This window comes from Canis lupus, chromosome 31 (assembly GCF_011100685.1).
Source record: "Canis lupus familiaris isolate Mischka breed German Shepherd chromosome 31, alternate assembly UU_Cfam_GSD_1.0, whole genome shotgun sequence".
Classification (NCBI taxonomy): domain Eukaryota; kingdom Metazoa; phylum Chordata; class Mammalia; order Carnivora; family Canidae; genus Canis; species Canis lupus.
The window spans coordinates 17,774,116-17,790,614 of NC_049252.1; the positions used below are offsets into that span (position 1 = coordinate 17,774,116).

At 35.9% G+C, this 16,499-nt stretch overlaps 1 protein-coding gene across 2 annotated transcripts in view; it reads left to right on the forward strand.

Annotated features, from left to right (window-relative positions):
- Positions 1-16,499, forward strand: part of NCAM2 (neural cell adhesion molecule 2) — a 515,517-nt gene that overhangs the window by 399,813 nt on the left and 99,205 nt on the right. For both annotated transcript variants that reach the window (XM_038581267.1, XM_038581268.1), the window contains exons 10-11: positions 9,056-9,243; positions 14,218-14,314. In XM_038581267.1, coding sequence (XP_038437195.1) covers positions 9,056-9,243; positions 14,218-14,314 — 285 coding nt within the window. The remainder of the gene's footprint in view (positions 1-9,055; positions 9,244-14,217; positions 14,315-16,499) is intronic.

Genomic DNA, 16,499 nt, shown 5'->3' on the forward strand with positions numbered 1-16,499 from the left:
GAAGAGAATGCCTTTCTTCCAATGGATAGTCTTTCCTCCTTTAGCGAATATTAGTTGACCATAAAGTTCAGGGTCCACTTCTGGGTTCTCTATTCTGTACCATTGATCTATGTGTCTGTTTTTGTGCCAGTACCACACTGTCTTGATGACCGCAGCTTTGTAGTACAACCTGAAATCTGGCATTGTGATGCCCCCAGATATGGTTTTCTTTTTTAAAATTCCCCTGGCTATTCGGGGTCTTTTCTGATTCCACACAAATCTTAAAATAATTTGTTCTAACTCTCTGAAGAAAGTCCATGGTATTTTGATAGGGATTGCATTAAACATGTAAATTGCCCTGGGTAACATTGACATTTTCACAATATTAATTCTGCCAATCCATGAGCATGGAATATTTTTCCATCTCTTTGTGTCTTCCTCAATTTCTTTCAGAAGTGTTCTATAGTTTTGAGGGTATAGATCCTTTACATCTTTGGTGAGGTTTATTCCTAGGTATCTTATGCTTTTGGGTGCAATTGTAAATGGGATTGACTCCGTAATTTCTCTTTCTTCAGTCTCATTGTTAGTGTATAGAAATGCCACTGATTTCTGGGCATTGATTTTGTATCCTGCCATGCTACCGAATTGCTGTATGAGTTCTAGCAATCTTGGGGTGGAGACTTTTGGGTTTTCTATGTAGAGTATCATGTCATTGGCAAAGAGGGAGAGTTTGACTTCTTCTTTGCCAATTTGAATGCCTTTAATGTCTTTTTGTTGTCTGATTGCTGAGGCTAGGACTTCCAGTACTATGTTGAACAGCAGTGGTGAGAGTGGACATCCCTGTCTTGTTCCTGATCTTAGGGGAAAGGCTCCCAGTGCTTCCCCATTGAGAATGATATTTGCTGTGGGCTTTTCGTAGATGGCTTTTAAGATGTTGAGGAATGTTCCCTCTATCCCTACACTCTGAAGAGTTTTGATCAGAAATGGATGCTGTATTTTGTCAAATGCTTTCTCTGCATCTAATGAGAGGATCATATGGTTCTTGGTTTTTCTCTTGCTGATATGATGAATCACATTGATTGTTTTACGGGTGTTGAACCAGCCTTGTGTCCCGGGGATAAATCCTACTTGGTCATGGTGAATAATTTTCTTAATGTACTGTTGGATCCTTGGCCAGTATCTTGTTGAGAATTTTTGCATCCATGTTCATCAGGGATAGTGGTCTGTAATTCTCCTTTTTGGTGGGATCTTTGTCTGGTTTGGGAATTAAGGTGATGCTGGCCTCATAGAACGAATTTGGAAGTACTCCATCTCTTTCTATCTTTCCAAACAGCTTTAGGAGAATAGGTATGGTTTCTTCTTTAAACGTTTGATAGAATTCCCCTGGGAAGCCATCTGGCCCTGGACTCTTGTGTCTTGGGAGGTTTTTGATGACTACTTCAATTTCCTCCCTGGTTATTGGCCTGTTCAGGTTTTCTATTTCTTCCTGTTCCAGTTTTGGTAGTTTGTGGCTTTCCAGGAATGCATCCATTTCTTCTAGATTGCCTAATTTATTGGCATATAGCTGTTCATAATATGTTTTTAAAATCGTTTGTATTTCCTTGGTGTTGGTAGTGATCTCTCCTTTCTCATTCATGATTTTATTAATTTGAGTCTTCTCTCTCTTCTTTTTAATAAGGCTGGCTAATGGTTTATCTATCTTATTAATTCTTTCAAAGAACCAACTCCTGGTTCTGTTGATCTGTTCCACAGTTCTTCTGGTCTCGATTTCGTTGAGTTCTGCTCGAATCTTTATTAACTCTCTTCTTCTCCTGGGTGTAGGATCTATTTGCTGTTTATTCTCTAGCTCCTTTAGGTGTAAGGTTAGCTTTTGTATTTGAGTTCTTTCCAGTTTTTGAATGGATGCTTGTATTGCGATGTATTTCCCCCTTAGAACTGCTTTTGCTGCATCCCAAAGATTTTGAATGGTTGTATCTTCATTCTCATTAGTTTCCATGAATCTTTTTAATTCTTCCTTAATTTCCTGGTTGACCCTTTCATCTTTTAGCAGGATGGTCCTTAACCTCCACGTGTTTGAGGTCCTTCCAAACTTCTTGTTGTGATTTAGTTCTAATTTCAAGGCATTATGGTCTGAGAATATGCAGGGGACGATCCCAATCTTTTGGTATCGGTTCAGACCCGATTTGTGACCCAGTATGTGGTCTATTCTGGAGAAAGTTCCATGTGCACTTGAGAAGAATGTGTATTCAGTTGAGTTTGGATGTAAAGTTCTGTAGATATCTGTGAAATCCATCTGGTCCAGTGTATCATTTAAAGCTCTCGTTTCTTTGGAGATGTTGTGCTTAGAAGACCTATCGAGTATAGAAAGAGCTAGATTGAAGTCACCAAGTATAAGTGTATTATTATCTAAGTATTTCTTCACTTTGGTTAATAATTGATTTATATATTTGGCAGCTCCCACATTCGGGGCATATATATTGAGGATTGTTAAGTCCTCTTGTTGGATCGGGGTAAATTTTAGTTTATCTGATATAAGGATGGCTACCCCTGCTTTCTTTTGAGGACCATTTGAATGGTAAATGGTTCTCCAACCTTTTATTTTCAGGCTGTAGGTGTCCTTCTGTCTAAAATGAGTCTCTTGTAGACAGCAAATAGATGGGTCCTGCTTTTTTATCCAGTCTGAAACCCTGCGCCTTTTGATGGGGTCATTAAGCCCGTTCACGTTTAGAGTTACTATTGAGAGATATGAGTTTAGTGTCATCATGATATCTATTCAGTCCTTGTTTTTGTGGATTGTTCCACTGAACTTCTTCTTAGAGGGGAATTTTAAGAGTTCCCCTTAAAATTTCTTGCAGAGCTGGTTTGGAGGTCACATATTCTTTCAGTTTCTGCCTATCTTGGAAGCTCTTTATCTTTCTTTCTATTCTGAATTAGAGCCTTGCTGGATAGAGTATTCTTGGCTTCATGTTCTTCTCATTTAGGACCCTGAATATATCCTGCCAGCCCTTTCTGGCCTGCCAGGTCTCTGTGGAGAGGTCTGCTGTTACCCTAATACTCCTCCCCATAAAAGTCAGGGATTTCTTGTCTCTTGCTGCTTTAAGGATCTTCTCTTGATCTTTGGAATTTGCAAGCCTCACTATTAAATGTCGAGGTGTTGAACGGTTTTTATTGATTTTAGGGGGGGGATCTCTCTATTTCCTGGATCTGAATGCCTGTTTCCCTTCCCAGATTAGGAAAGTTTTCAGCTATGATTTGTTCAAATACATATTCTGGCCCTCTGGGCGCCCTCGGGAACCCCAATTAAACGTAGGTTTTTCTTCCTCAGGCTGTCGTTTATTTCCCTTAATCTATCTTCATGGTCTTTTAATTGTTTGTCTCTTTTTTCCTCAGTTTCCCTCTTTGCTATCAACTTGTCTTCTATGTCACTCACTCATTCTTCCACCTCGTTAACCCTCGTCCTTAGGACTTCTAGTTTGGATTGCATCTCATTCAATTGATTTTTAATTTCTGCCTGATTAGCTCTAAATTCTGCAGTCATGAAGTCTCTTGAGTCCTTTATGCTTTTTCCTAGAGCCACCAGTAGCTGTATAATAGTGCTTCTGAATTGGTTTTCTGACATTGAATTGTAATCCAGATTTGTAACTCTGTGGGAGAGAGGACTGTTTCTGATTCTTTCTTTTGAGGTGAGGTTTTCCTTCTAGTCATTTTGCTCAGTGCAGAGTGGCCAAAAGCAAGTTGTATTGGGAAAGGGAGAAAAAGAGAGAAGAGAAAGAGGGAAAGAAAAGAGAAAGAGAAAAAAAAAGAAAAAGAGAAAGAACGGAAAAAAAAGGGGTGGGGGAAGGAAACAAATGAAAAAGCAAAACAAAACAAAACAAAACACAACAAAACAACAAAAAAGAAAGAAAGAAAAATGAACCACGGGGGGAGTATCTTCTGATTCTGTGTACTGTAAGTCCCTTGGCTTCCCCTGGAACTTGTCCGTCTAGCTGGTCTTCTGGGGGAGAGGCCTGTTGTGCTGATTTCCAGGTGTGAGCACTTGGGGGAGCTGCTCTGCCCCTGCCTGGTGCAGGGCTCAGTGGGGGTTTTTCACCCCGTGAGGCCCCAGGAGGAACCACCGCAGTGGCGGGGCCAGCTCTGCAGCCCTGGAGTCAGCTCCCGCAGTAGCTCCGGAGCTCTCCGTCTGCAGGGCCTGGAGGCTCCGGGCGGGGCCGCTGATCTGCTCAGCTGGGGCAGGAGCGTCCTCGCTGTCCTGGGCCCTCCCGGCCTCTGCCTGTCCCGGGGGAGGCCGGGTCCTGGGCTGTGTCCCTGCGCCCTGTGCTCCGGGGCCTGCGCTGTTGGATTCTCGCTCCCGCCGCTGAGCCCCCGCCCCCCCCCCCCGAGCTGCTCCCGCCCCGCAGCCCCCTCCGTGGAGCCGCCCCGAGCCCCCCCGAGCTGCTCCTGGAACCGCACAGCCCCCTCCGCACGGAGCCTCTTTCTCTGCCCGAGCCCCCCCAGCTGCTCCCGCCCCGCAGCCCCCTCCGCGGAGCCGCCCCCGAGCCCCCCGAGCCGCTCCCGCCCCGCAGCCCCCTCCGCGGAGCCACCCCCGAGCCCCCCGAGCTGCTCCGGGTCCCCCATGCGCGCTGCAGCCCTTAGGGAGCTCGGCGCACTCTCCCGGGGCACAGGTGCCTGTTACTGTCCCGGGGAACCCGAGGGCATCCCCGCCCTCCCGGGTCCTGCTCCACCTCCCCGCGAGCCCCTTTCCGCCCGGGAAGGTCGGTGCAGCTCCTGCTCCTCCGGGACGGGGCTCTCCTGTCCTGGGGACACTCGCCCCGGCCTCAGCCCGGCTCCTCGCGGGCCCCTCCCCCTCGGAGGTCTTTGTTCCTTTATTTCTTTTTCCCCGTCTTCCTACCTTGATAGAAGCGCGAACTCTTCTCACTGTAGCGTTCCAGCTGGTCTCTCTCTAATTCTCAGGCCGAATTCATAGATTTTCAGGATAATTTGAAGGTTATCTAGGTAATTTGGTGGGGACAGGTGACTTGGGGACCCTACTCTTCCGCCACCTTGCCTCTCCTTGCCCTGAGGTAAATTTCTTTATTGTGTGATTGATTTTTAAAAATTGTCTAATTCTAACAACTTCAATTACACAAAATATAGGAGATATTTTGTATTTTGACAACCAAGTCAGCATCTTAAACTATGTAAGCTATCTGATATATAATTGTGACCAAAAATTAAGTAGTTCTTAACGCTGCCATATTTGCTTGAGATCTTTGTTGTTGTTATTGTTCTTGTTTTCTTTCCTCTTAAAAGGAAATAAGTTTTTCTTTAATTACCTTTTTTGGGGGGGGATACTCTATCTTTTGTCAAAGAGAAATTATACTGACACTTAAAAATAGTAAGGAAGACTTTATTGGAATGGGGGTCAAGACTGTTGCAATAGGAGAGAGAGATTGAACTCAACTCCAAATACAATAAAGACAAGTGAGGATTTATAGCCAAGGAGCAGAATGACAGAAGTCAGTGGATGGAAAATGACTAACAGAAACTTTATTCAATTTCAGCTGTAATGTGATTCTCGCTAAACTCGCATGCTAGAATTCTCACGAAAGGCAGGCCTGGGTCATGGGCTTTAAGGGTGAGTAAGAAGGAACTTGATCAGATTTCAAAGATATTCAGATATCAATGCTTGAACGATTCCCACTAAACAGACTTAGCAGGATTCTTCACTAAAGGAAGAAGCAGAGCAGGGCAGGACCTAATCACAAAGCCACATCCCTATAGAAAGACTTATAGAAGCCTGACGAAAGTTTTGTCAAGGAGGGCATTGTTGCCATTTTCCTTGCTTCTCATTGTTACCAGAAGGTTTCTAAGGGACGCCTCTACTTTTCCATGCCATGAATGAAATATTTCATCTTGTCACTATATTGATTTCACTGACTTTTTTCTCTACTTTGCTCAGATAAAACGTTCTTCCAATAAAGTGATTTCTGCTCATTGAATTTTTTAGAATTATTTATTTTGGACTTGAATAGGATTTGGAGGACATATAATGCCTTGGGAGAAGTTTCCACTACTTTGTGTTCTGTTTATGCCATATTCTTTACTCCTCTTCCTTCCCCCTGCTGTTTTGTTAACTGCTCAAGTTTATTTCCTCTGCACAATATTTGAAGCTTTTCATGATGGGAAAGGCCTACTTCTTAAAAAGGCCGATTCTCTGAAAATTACTATATTTGATTTATCAACATGAAATATGGCTACTTGTTTCTAGCCTGAAGTTTTCACATGCTGCCTGTGCCAAAGTCACATCCTTCTTCAAACAGTGACCCAGCACTAATTGTTGGATTTTATTAACATGCCAATCTTGTGCCAGTGAATATTGGTGCCTTGCTACAGTATCTGGTTTGATATCTACAAAGCATATAACATATAGAAATTTACTTTGTGTTTAATTGTGGATGGAAATTATCAATATTTTCTTGCCTCACACCACAAATATATTTTTTTTAATGTGGCTTTCAGAATAGCATGTACTGCCTGTAAGCATGTTTGCATTCAACATCAGTGATTCCAAATTAAATTCCTACTGAGATCATCAGGCAAACAATTAGCAGCAATTGCTTGCTTTTATAGAAAAATCAAATCTTGCCCTAAGTTTATGGTTAAATTATAATAACATAATACATATTCACACAGATGCCACATCGTGGACAGAGTAGACTGTGAGTCAGCTATTAATAGTTCCGCTAGCATGTATGATTTTCATACTGAGCTATATTTATATGCAAATAAATTACCCATAAACCTTTCCTTAGAATATTATAATATTAAAGAGATTATATTTCATATTTAGTAAGTGTAATAAAATGTTTTATAGATAGAGCTAGAGATAAAGATATAGATATAACCTAAGCTTTTGACTCTGAATATCAGGAACTTTGGTTTCTCTTACAACTGCACCCCTAATTAGTTACACATCCTTAGATTTTTCACTTAATCTTCCCAGACCTTGAAAAAGTTTTTGTTTTTGTTTTGTTTTGTTTTGTTTTCTATTCTCCTTGAAAATACCTTCTGTTCAATATATGTGAACTGTTGAATTGAAAACTCATCGATGGCTTAATTTCAAGTAAATTTGATATACAGTGTTTGAGAACCAAGTCACCATCTTACACTATGTAAGCTATCAGGTATATAATTGTGACCAAGACATATCTTAGCTCCTAAGATTCAAATCATTTGGTGGAGAAACAGTGATGTAGATCCTCTCACTTCCTATTACTGGGCTAAGAGAACACACAAAATCTGTGGGAGCACCAAGTACAGAAGCTCACTCACAATAGAAAGTCATGGAAAGGCTGTGTTTAGGTAGTATGGAGGTTAGTTTTGAAAGCAGCCAGGTGAAGGAAGGACGGGCACATTACAAGCTGAAGGATAATCACAGAAGATACCTTTATGTAATATTCAGCATACCTGAGTGCCAAGATGTGTTACTACATAGCTACACAATTCTCTTTGGAGGGACAGTAAGCTGTTTTTGAGTTTTGTTAAGATAACAATGCATTAAAAGTCCTGTGTATAAACTTTAGATACTTCTATGTATTTTTCTGGAGAGATACCTAAGACTGGATTGCAGAATCAAAATTATAAGGCTTTTTAAGATTCTTTATCTTCTGAGGAATTGTTCAAATTGTACTCACTTCAATAATGTATGATGGGATCCACATCACCAAAATGTTGCTAGCAGTGAATAATATAATTTTGTTCCTGGGGCGAATAGATATAGAATGAATGGTCTCTGGTTAAAATCACCCTAAATTCACATCCCAGACCTACAACTTCGTGCTAGGATAGCTTGACAGCTCTTACTCCAGATCCTTCATGCTTACAACAGGATGACATCTTCCACACAAGATTATTGAAAAGATAAAATAGAATAAAATATATAATCTTACTGTCTTACATAGAAAACATTCAATTAATATTTCATACTCCTCTGTGAGACTGGCATAACAAACATACACTAAAAAAAGGACAAGAATTTTTAAATCACTTGTGCATTTGTACTACAGATTATAATCTGTATACAGATTCTTTTGTATCTTACATAAAATCCTTTGGTACAACAAAATTACTTTAGCTCAGTTTTAAGTAATTAGGGGTAGTAAAACAAAACATTTAAGTTAGATTACTGAAATTGATAATTTACGAAGTGATACAAAGTTTTTAAGGTTAATAACAATAATAGTATAAATACCAGCAACATTTTATCTACCGCTTAATATAGGATTTTGCTTTTATGCAAAAATTTTAAAGGTGAATTCTTTCAAATAATAATATAGCCAAAATATTGAGACTAGAAGAAGTTATAATTGATTGGCATTTGTGCTACATCATAGTTCTAGATTGGAACAGGACTAAAAACTACATTTGTGTGTCTTCACAATTAGGTTATTTCAATAAAATAATATAATAATATTGTATTTTTCTCTTAAACTATTTTTATATAGAGGTCTGACGTAGGATCCTGAGAATTGACAGAGCTTCATAGGGATTGGTTAATTTTCAAATCAACTTTGTGGATTAAATTAAATCATTTCTGGTTTAATTAAAACTGGAAATGATATTTCAGGAAAAAACTATTTCTTAATTGTGATATTAACATTTAAAATTAGATTTTATATGTTTCAAAATATCTGAAAGAAGAAATTATATGAGTAAGACAATATTTAAAAATGACACAAGACCACTGATTTTGTTATCCTGAACTTACACTTTATAATGAGGTTTGTTTCACAAACAGATTTCACATATATAGATAGCCATTAATTAACTGGATTGATAATTTTTTGTCTGGGCACTAATGTTTCATATTTTAACAATTGGCCAACTTTGAATATTTCTATATTAATTTTAAAATTATTTGATGAGACAGTCAAATGACATATTATCATGAATTCCAATGTCGTGTATTAATAAATATATGAAATTAGAATTGTTGCAGCTTCTTTTTGTAGTCAAGTAGTAATTACTATTGTTTATACTAATTAAGTGATTATCTTAAAGAAAAGGTCTATAAATGTTATGTTATTTTGCTTTACAGATGCTCCCAAGTTTATATCAAACCAAACAATTTATTACTCTTGGGAAGGAAACCCTATCAATATAAGCTGTGATGTGAAATCTAATCCACCAGCATCAGTCCATTGGAGAAGAGAGAAATTAGTCCTGCCAGCTAAAAACACCACTAATTTAAAGACATACAGTGCAGGGAGAAAGATGATATTAGAGGTAAGTCTTGTACATATGAATAAGTTGTATTATTTTAGGAGTTATCTGCTATTTTAGAATATATATAAATATGTTAATATAAATATATTTATATAACAAATATATAATATCTATACACATACAAATCTCATTAGATATCTTTCTTGTGTATTTACTTAAAAGGGAAATTTTATGTGTTTGGACCATGGCCCATTAATGATTAATATCTCACTATTTACTTATATAGAAATATGAGTGTATAGCAAAAGCCATTATTTATCATAAATTTATTTTTGGAAAAAAATTATATCAGGACAAAATAGGGTGAGAGAATGAGTAATTCGTCATTTATTAAGGGCCAGTAGTTCAATTTCAGTGTTGATACTAGCTATTGATTCTGAGACCATGCCTTCTAAGACTGGCATATGTAACTTCTTGCTGGGTACATACTTAGAACTTTCTAAATAAACCAGATTTACTTTTTCAGTGCCTTATTTTTTTAATTTTTTAAAGATTTTGTTTATTTATTTGAGAGGGAGAATGAATGATGGGGAGGGAGAGAGAGAGAGAGAAAGAGAGAGAGAGAAGGGCAGCCTCCCCCTGAGTAGGGAGCCCTGATGTGAGCCTCGATCCCAGGACCTGGGATCATGACTTTAGCTGAAAGCAGGTGCTTCACCGACTGAACCACCCAGGCACCCCTCACTTCATTTTATATTATATTATTTTATATTTACATTTAAATTAAGATTGTAGATAATTGTCTTTTGTTTGTTTGTTTGTTTATTTTTTTAGATAATTGTCTTTATGCTGTCAAGTGCCTGGCATTTAAATTCTGTTCGAATACAATGCCTTTTATTTATTAATTGTAGATTGTGTGTGTGTGTGGCAATTCACAAAGTTTGTGTGTCCATGGTCACAATCATGAACCCTTCTAATTTATCATGCTTTCGGTACAATTGGAATCTTCCTTGGATAGCCTTCTTTCACTGAAAGTATACTGTGTTTTGTTTCACTAAAAGGATACTGTGTTTTTCCTTGTGATTCAATTTATAGACATTTAATATATGCATGTTTTAAAATAACATCTGATACTCCTAATTCATTAACTTAAAGGTATTCTAATTGGTGCCACATTAACTCTTTTATCTGGTAATAGGACTTCATAAAATGTTGGTTAATGGAAGGAATTAGCTAGCACTTCCCCCAAATATTTGGGTAACTGACTCTTTGCTAATTAGGCAATTGCTTAATCTGTTTCTTTTTTTTTTAATTTTGCATTTTATTTATTTATTAATATAGCCAAAAAGATAAAAGGCTAGACTGTAAAAAGAGCTATTGTTTTACATTCGATATTCGAGGCCTAGGGAAGAGAGGCTTTGACTATTACTTATATATATGCCCAACAAATACACATATTATAAAATATTAGTAAGACAAACATCTGTGCACACCACCCATCCCAGAGGATTTAGACACCTTGGGGTGGGTGGTGTCTATATCTGTTTTGATTTAAATTGGCTTCTTTGTAACTTTATTAAAATTAACTGGGTGAGTTGACACAAAGGTCAATTTTACAGACATTTGGGTAGATTTAACTCACCCAAATTTAAAAACAGGTTAGGTTTAACTTTAGTTCTGGACACTGTGTTATTGTGTTTGGGCTGCTGTAATGAATACCACAGGTGGGGTAGCTTAAACAAAATAACTTTCTCCCTCCTGCATATTTCTGTAGGCTAGAAGTCCAGATAAAGATGCCAGAGGATTGGCTTTTGGTGAAACTCCTGTCCTTGGGTTGTAGATATGCCTTCTAACCATGTACTCACATGGCCTTCCCTCTGTGCACGTAAAGAAAGAGGTCTGGTGTCTTGTTATCTTATAAGGACATCAGGGCCCATTTTTATGATTTCTTTTAACCTCAGTTACTTCCTTTAAAGACCATATTTCCAAATAACCTTAAGCGGTTAGGATTTCAACATATGACTTTTGTTGGGTGACACAATTTATTCCATAGCAGATCAGTATAAGTTCATGTTTAAATAGCAGACTAATCTGTGATTTCTGCTTTTGGTTCATTTTACCACTTTTCAGTTTCTAGGATAGCTCATAATTCTTCATAGTCAATGTCAAGCAACATGTTATAAATCTGACATTTAAATATTTTAATTTTTTTATATTTAAAAATTGTATTCATATAAAGCTCTCATTTTATTTACTTTTCTGCTTAAATAGCATTCCTCCCCACCCAAAAGTGAAAACGAAGCAATTTTTGTTTATACGTACCACATGATCTGTTGATTAAAGCATTGACCTTGAACATATACTTTTATGTATATACTATTTTTTAAAACAAAATTAAAATCTTGAATAAATAACTAGAGGGTAGCTAATACAACTTAAAAACAAAATAATAACTACAAAAATGAAAAAGCAAAGATAAGCATTACTAATTTGAATTAATAGCATACATCGTTGCTTAGGATAGTGCAGTGTTATTTTTTGTTAGTACTCATAATAGTCACGTAACTGGTAATTCTTAAGAATATTTTATACATTTAATACAATATTAAATTTGCAACTGATAACAAGTTGATCAATAACAGATTTCTTGAATTGATTTTTTAAAGTTTTTCATTGAGTAAATATATATATTAAGTCTTTCAAATTTATGAATTCTTAAACATAAAAAGTAATCTATAAATCTTTGGATTAGTGTCAATAAAATCATCTATCTGTAAAGGTCATCCATTTTTTTTCCCTGAGCACTTTCTCAGGTAATAAGTCAACATTTTAATATATGGGAAAAAATTTGTTGTAGGAATTTTGTAATAGGTTGATTGGAATAATATTGTGCTTTTGATCATTTATATTGCTGTTCTTTGCCCTAAGTAAAATGCTAACTATTAAATATGTGATTTTCTCACCATGGAACACAAAGAAAGAGGAAATCAAATTTTTGCAGATTTAGGAGAAAGAACAGTGAGCTCCTTTATTAACACTGTACTCCCAGCTCATATTTTGATGTTAAAAACTATATCAAACTATATCTGATTTATTATATACTATGAAAGCCCAGTATCTTAGGTAAACTTGAATTGTTAACTGAATATTAAAGTGTGAAAAAATTGAACCATATGTAGATATTCCTACCACTTCCTGGATAAATATCAGCAATTCCTGATATATTTTAAACATTTAAATATGTTTAAATTAATGCCTTATATGTTTGTTGTATAATATTTCATTTTTGACAAAATTAACTATCATTTAATTGTGCTGGGATTGGGTGTAAAGCCACTACTGGGCGTTGCATTCATACTGTTTTCCTAGAACACATCAGATAGGCTGCAGAGCACATGATTTGATCAAATTATATCTAGGCCTTTGGGCTTGTTTTTTTTTTTTTTTTAATACTCTGTGCTATTAGAGGTGTTTTCTGTATTTGTTAATCATACATGATAAAGAAGTTATTTCAGATAAAACTGTAAAACTTTTATCTTTTGATTAGTGAACTCCTGGGAACAGAAGACAAAACAATCAAATGAAAAAACCCTGAATTGAGCCTTTTAAAAGTTGTTCCAATTAAACTAGCTATATTTGAATTACTTTTTTAATACTGAGGGGCTGCACAATATTCCTGATTCTCTGTCATGGCCATCCTGTCTACATTTTATCAGTACAGCATACATTATTCCCTGTGGACTATACAAATAACCCCCCTATGCCTGTAAATTGTAGAAAAATTTTTGGCAGATTCCTTTCTCTCTGGTAAAGTTATTTTCAAGTTAAATTAGCCTGGTATATTAAAAGCTGAATGTAAGAAAAATGAATGTTTTAATCACTCAGGAGTACTTACATAAGAATGATTAAAGCTTCTAATCCTTAAAACTTATGATCTATTCCTAGATAGACAGCTAACCAGAGAATGAATGACACAGCTTTTTTGTACTTTTTTCAGAATCACCATCTTCAATGGACCTCAAAATTACACTTTTAGTTAATAGCCTCCCATTACCACAAAATCATTTTCCCCCTTTTGGGATAGAGTTGAAATTAACAGCAACTCTTGTTGTAAGCATATTCTCTCTTAATAACAGTTACTGGGATTGAAAATTATATCTATTACTATCATCAGATCTCTTTTCTGAATTGATACTTCAAAATTTCGGTACATTTGAATTACAGGGTTGGTCACAATGTTCAGCAATAGATTCCTGGAAGGTTAACTTAATTATGGATTTCAAATGTGTGAGGACTGAGGTCAGCTATTTTCCACCTAAACTGAAAGAGAATGATACAAATTGAACAGAAATGGAGGCAAGATACTGTTATTAGCTATCCATATAATGTGCCTGTCTGCAAGGATTGCTACACAAGGGTGACATTTTCTTCCAAAATACTTCCTGGAAAGATTGATTGATTGATTGATTGATTGATTGATTGATTTTAGAATGAGTCTTCATCCTTCATTAATATTTCACAATCAATAAAGTCATGAGAGGGAAAGAAAACTGATGCATTTCCTGGCTTTCTTGAACTTTAAATCTGCTTGACTTCACGCTAAAAACAAAACAAAAACAAAACAAAAAAACCAGAGGGTTAATTAACATTGCTTTTGGTATAGTGTTCTGTTTTCAAGTTCATGTCGGCAGCAGTTGCAGAATATATATTTTTTTCAAACTGTGTTCTACTTTCAGAGGTTTACATGCATAAATATCTAATGATTTTTTCTTTTGAATAGATGTAATCAAATTGTGGCATTGTCTACTGACTAAATTATTGGTTAACCTATGTTTCATCTAGTCCTGTGGAAATATGGGTCCATTTCTTACATCTTAAAAGGTTGTGATGCTTACTAAATACAGAAAAAAGGAGTTATGGCAAGGCATTGTGAATAATTGAACATGTGTGAAGTTGGTAGTCATATTAGAGTCTATTTTAATACTGCCATGATACTGTTTCAAAATTGTTAAACTTTTATTATTATTAATATTTTAGATAGCACCTACATCTGACAATGACTTTGGACGATATAATTGCACAGCCACTAACCGTATAGGAACAAGATTTCAAGAATATATTCTTGCTTTGGCTGGTAAGTATAGCACAATAATTTCTGAGATCTCATAAAATATTTTTATAAGCAAATAGCTTTACATTTTTTTAGGTCATAATACATGTTATAATTAGGATGAATGGGCCAGTGCTTAAAAATTAGGAATAGTTGCATCTGACAGATAGTGAGGACTTAGAACACTTTTACAAATCAAGATTGATTTTAAACCCTGATTCTAATCCCCCAACTTTACAAGTGAGCTATCTACGAAAGAAATAGGAAAGATATATCTTAAGAAAGCAAATTATAGGGATCCCTGGGTGGCGCAGGGATTTGGCGCCTGCCTTTGGCCCAGGGCGCGATCCTGGAGACCCGGCATCGAATCCCACGTCCGGCTCCCGGTGCATGGAGCCTGCTTCTCCCTCTGCCTATGTCTCTGCCTCTCTCTCTCTCTCTCTCTCTGTGACTATTATAAATAAAAAATTAAAAATTAAAAAAAAAGAAAGCAAATTATATTTTATGTTAAGTAAGAATCCTATCAAAAAATTTAAAAGACCTCTTGAAAGAAAATACACTAAAATTAATCTATTTTAAAATCTTAAACTTGAAAGTACAAATAATCTTATTTTCAAGAAAATTTGGAGCTTACATAACATTCACTGAAAACTATTGCATTTTGTGCATGAAAACATTCTAGTTCTTCCTCAAGAGCTTAAAGATATAGAGATCATAACTTGTAGATACAACTTATTTTAACTAGAAACTAGTTATGTTTTTATTAATATAAATAAGTTATATATAAGGCACACATATATATTTATAGAATTTGCATTATGTTTTACAAGACTGATTGGAAGTCTGAAAATATACATAGCAGTATATTTACATAGCTCAGAAGATACAAAAACATGATTTATTGTCTTTAGGGCTAGTTAGAGAAATATCAGAAAATTATTGTAATGTTCTGTTTTAATAGAATAAGTAGCTTCCATGAAAATTTTTAGAATGTTTTATTAGTGTTCTAGTATATAACTATTAACTTGATTAAGAAATATGTTTCCTTCTATTGATATGTAAAGTCACATCATTAGTTTGAAAGACCAAACGAGAAATTTAAAAGTTTACAAAGCAAGTAATACTAAAATTATTATGTGACTGAAATCTGCTTATCTCCAATTCGGGTTTTTCTACACGAAGGAGAAGGGAGAGAAGGGATTGTGTGAAGTGCTTTAGGGAAGAAGGGGGGTAAGGAAAATATTGAGATGAAAGGGAATTTAATTTAGGGAGAAAAGAGGGAGAAAAGGATTAAGGAAGAAAGGAAATAAACAAGTATTTATTGCCTACCATGACATCATTAGAAAATTGATCTCAATGAAAATCATAGGAAATAGACTATCAACATTTAGATATATGAATAAACCATTACACAAGCATTAATTGTAGGAAAATTAAATGTGCTAAGTCATATCAAAATTCACTGATAATGAATTGAAGTGAGCATCATCTGTACTGATCAGAAGCATTTACTCCTTACATTAATTCCAAGCCTCTAAAATTAGGCAAATTTTCTTGTAGTTAGTATGAACTTTTTTATAAATATAGCTATAAATGTGATCAATATATGTATATACAATTAATTAACATTGATATACCATTTTACATTGTTTTCTTACAAATCATATACGTTTGGATCTATTAGGTAAACTTATTAATGACAAGATATGTTTTTTAAATTTTTAAGTGCTTGTAATTCCAGAAAAATGAAAAATAGAACATTATATTCATGAGATTTTAATATCTTATTAAATTCTCAAGAAATATTTAATGCCTGTACATTTTCATATCTCACATTTCTTATGGTAACATTTTTTATTGAAAAATATATTTGATATGTATCCTTCTAATTAAGATATTAACTTAATGAGTTTCCCTCAGCCTAACCATAAAAAAAAAAATAGAATATGTTCACTCAAGCGAAGAGCTAAAATGTTATTGGAAATATTTCTTAAATATGCAACTTTCCTAATATTTCAAAATTTTGTGACAAATACATACTGAATATTTGTTTCAGAAAGAGATAGATTCGGGGGGATCCCTGGGTGGCGCAGCGGTTTGGCGCCTGCCTTTGGCCCAGGGCGCAATCCTGGAGACCCGGGATCGAGTCCCACATCGGGCTCCCTGCATGGAGCCTGCTTCTGCCTCTGCCTGTGTCTCTGCCTCTCTC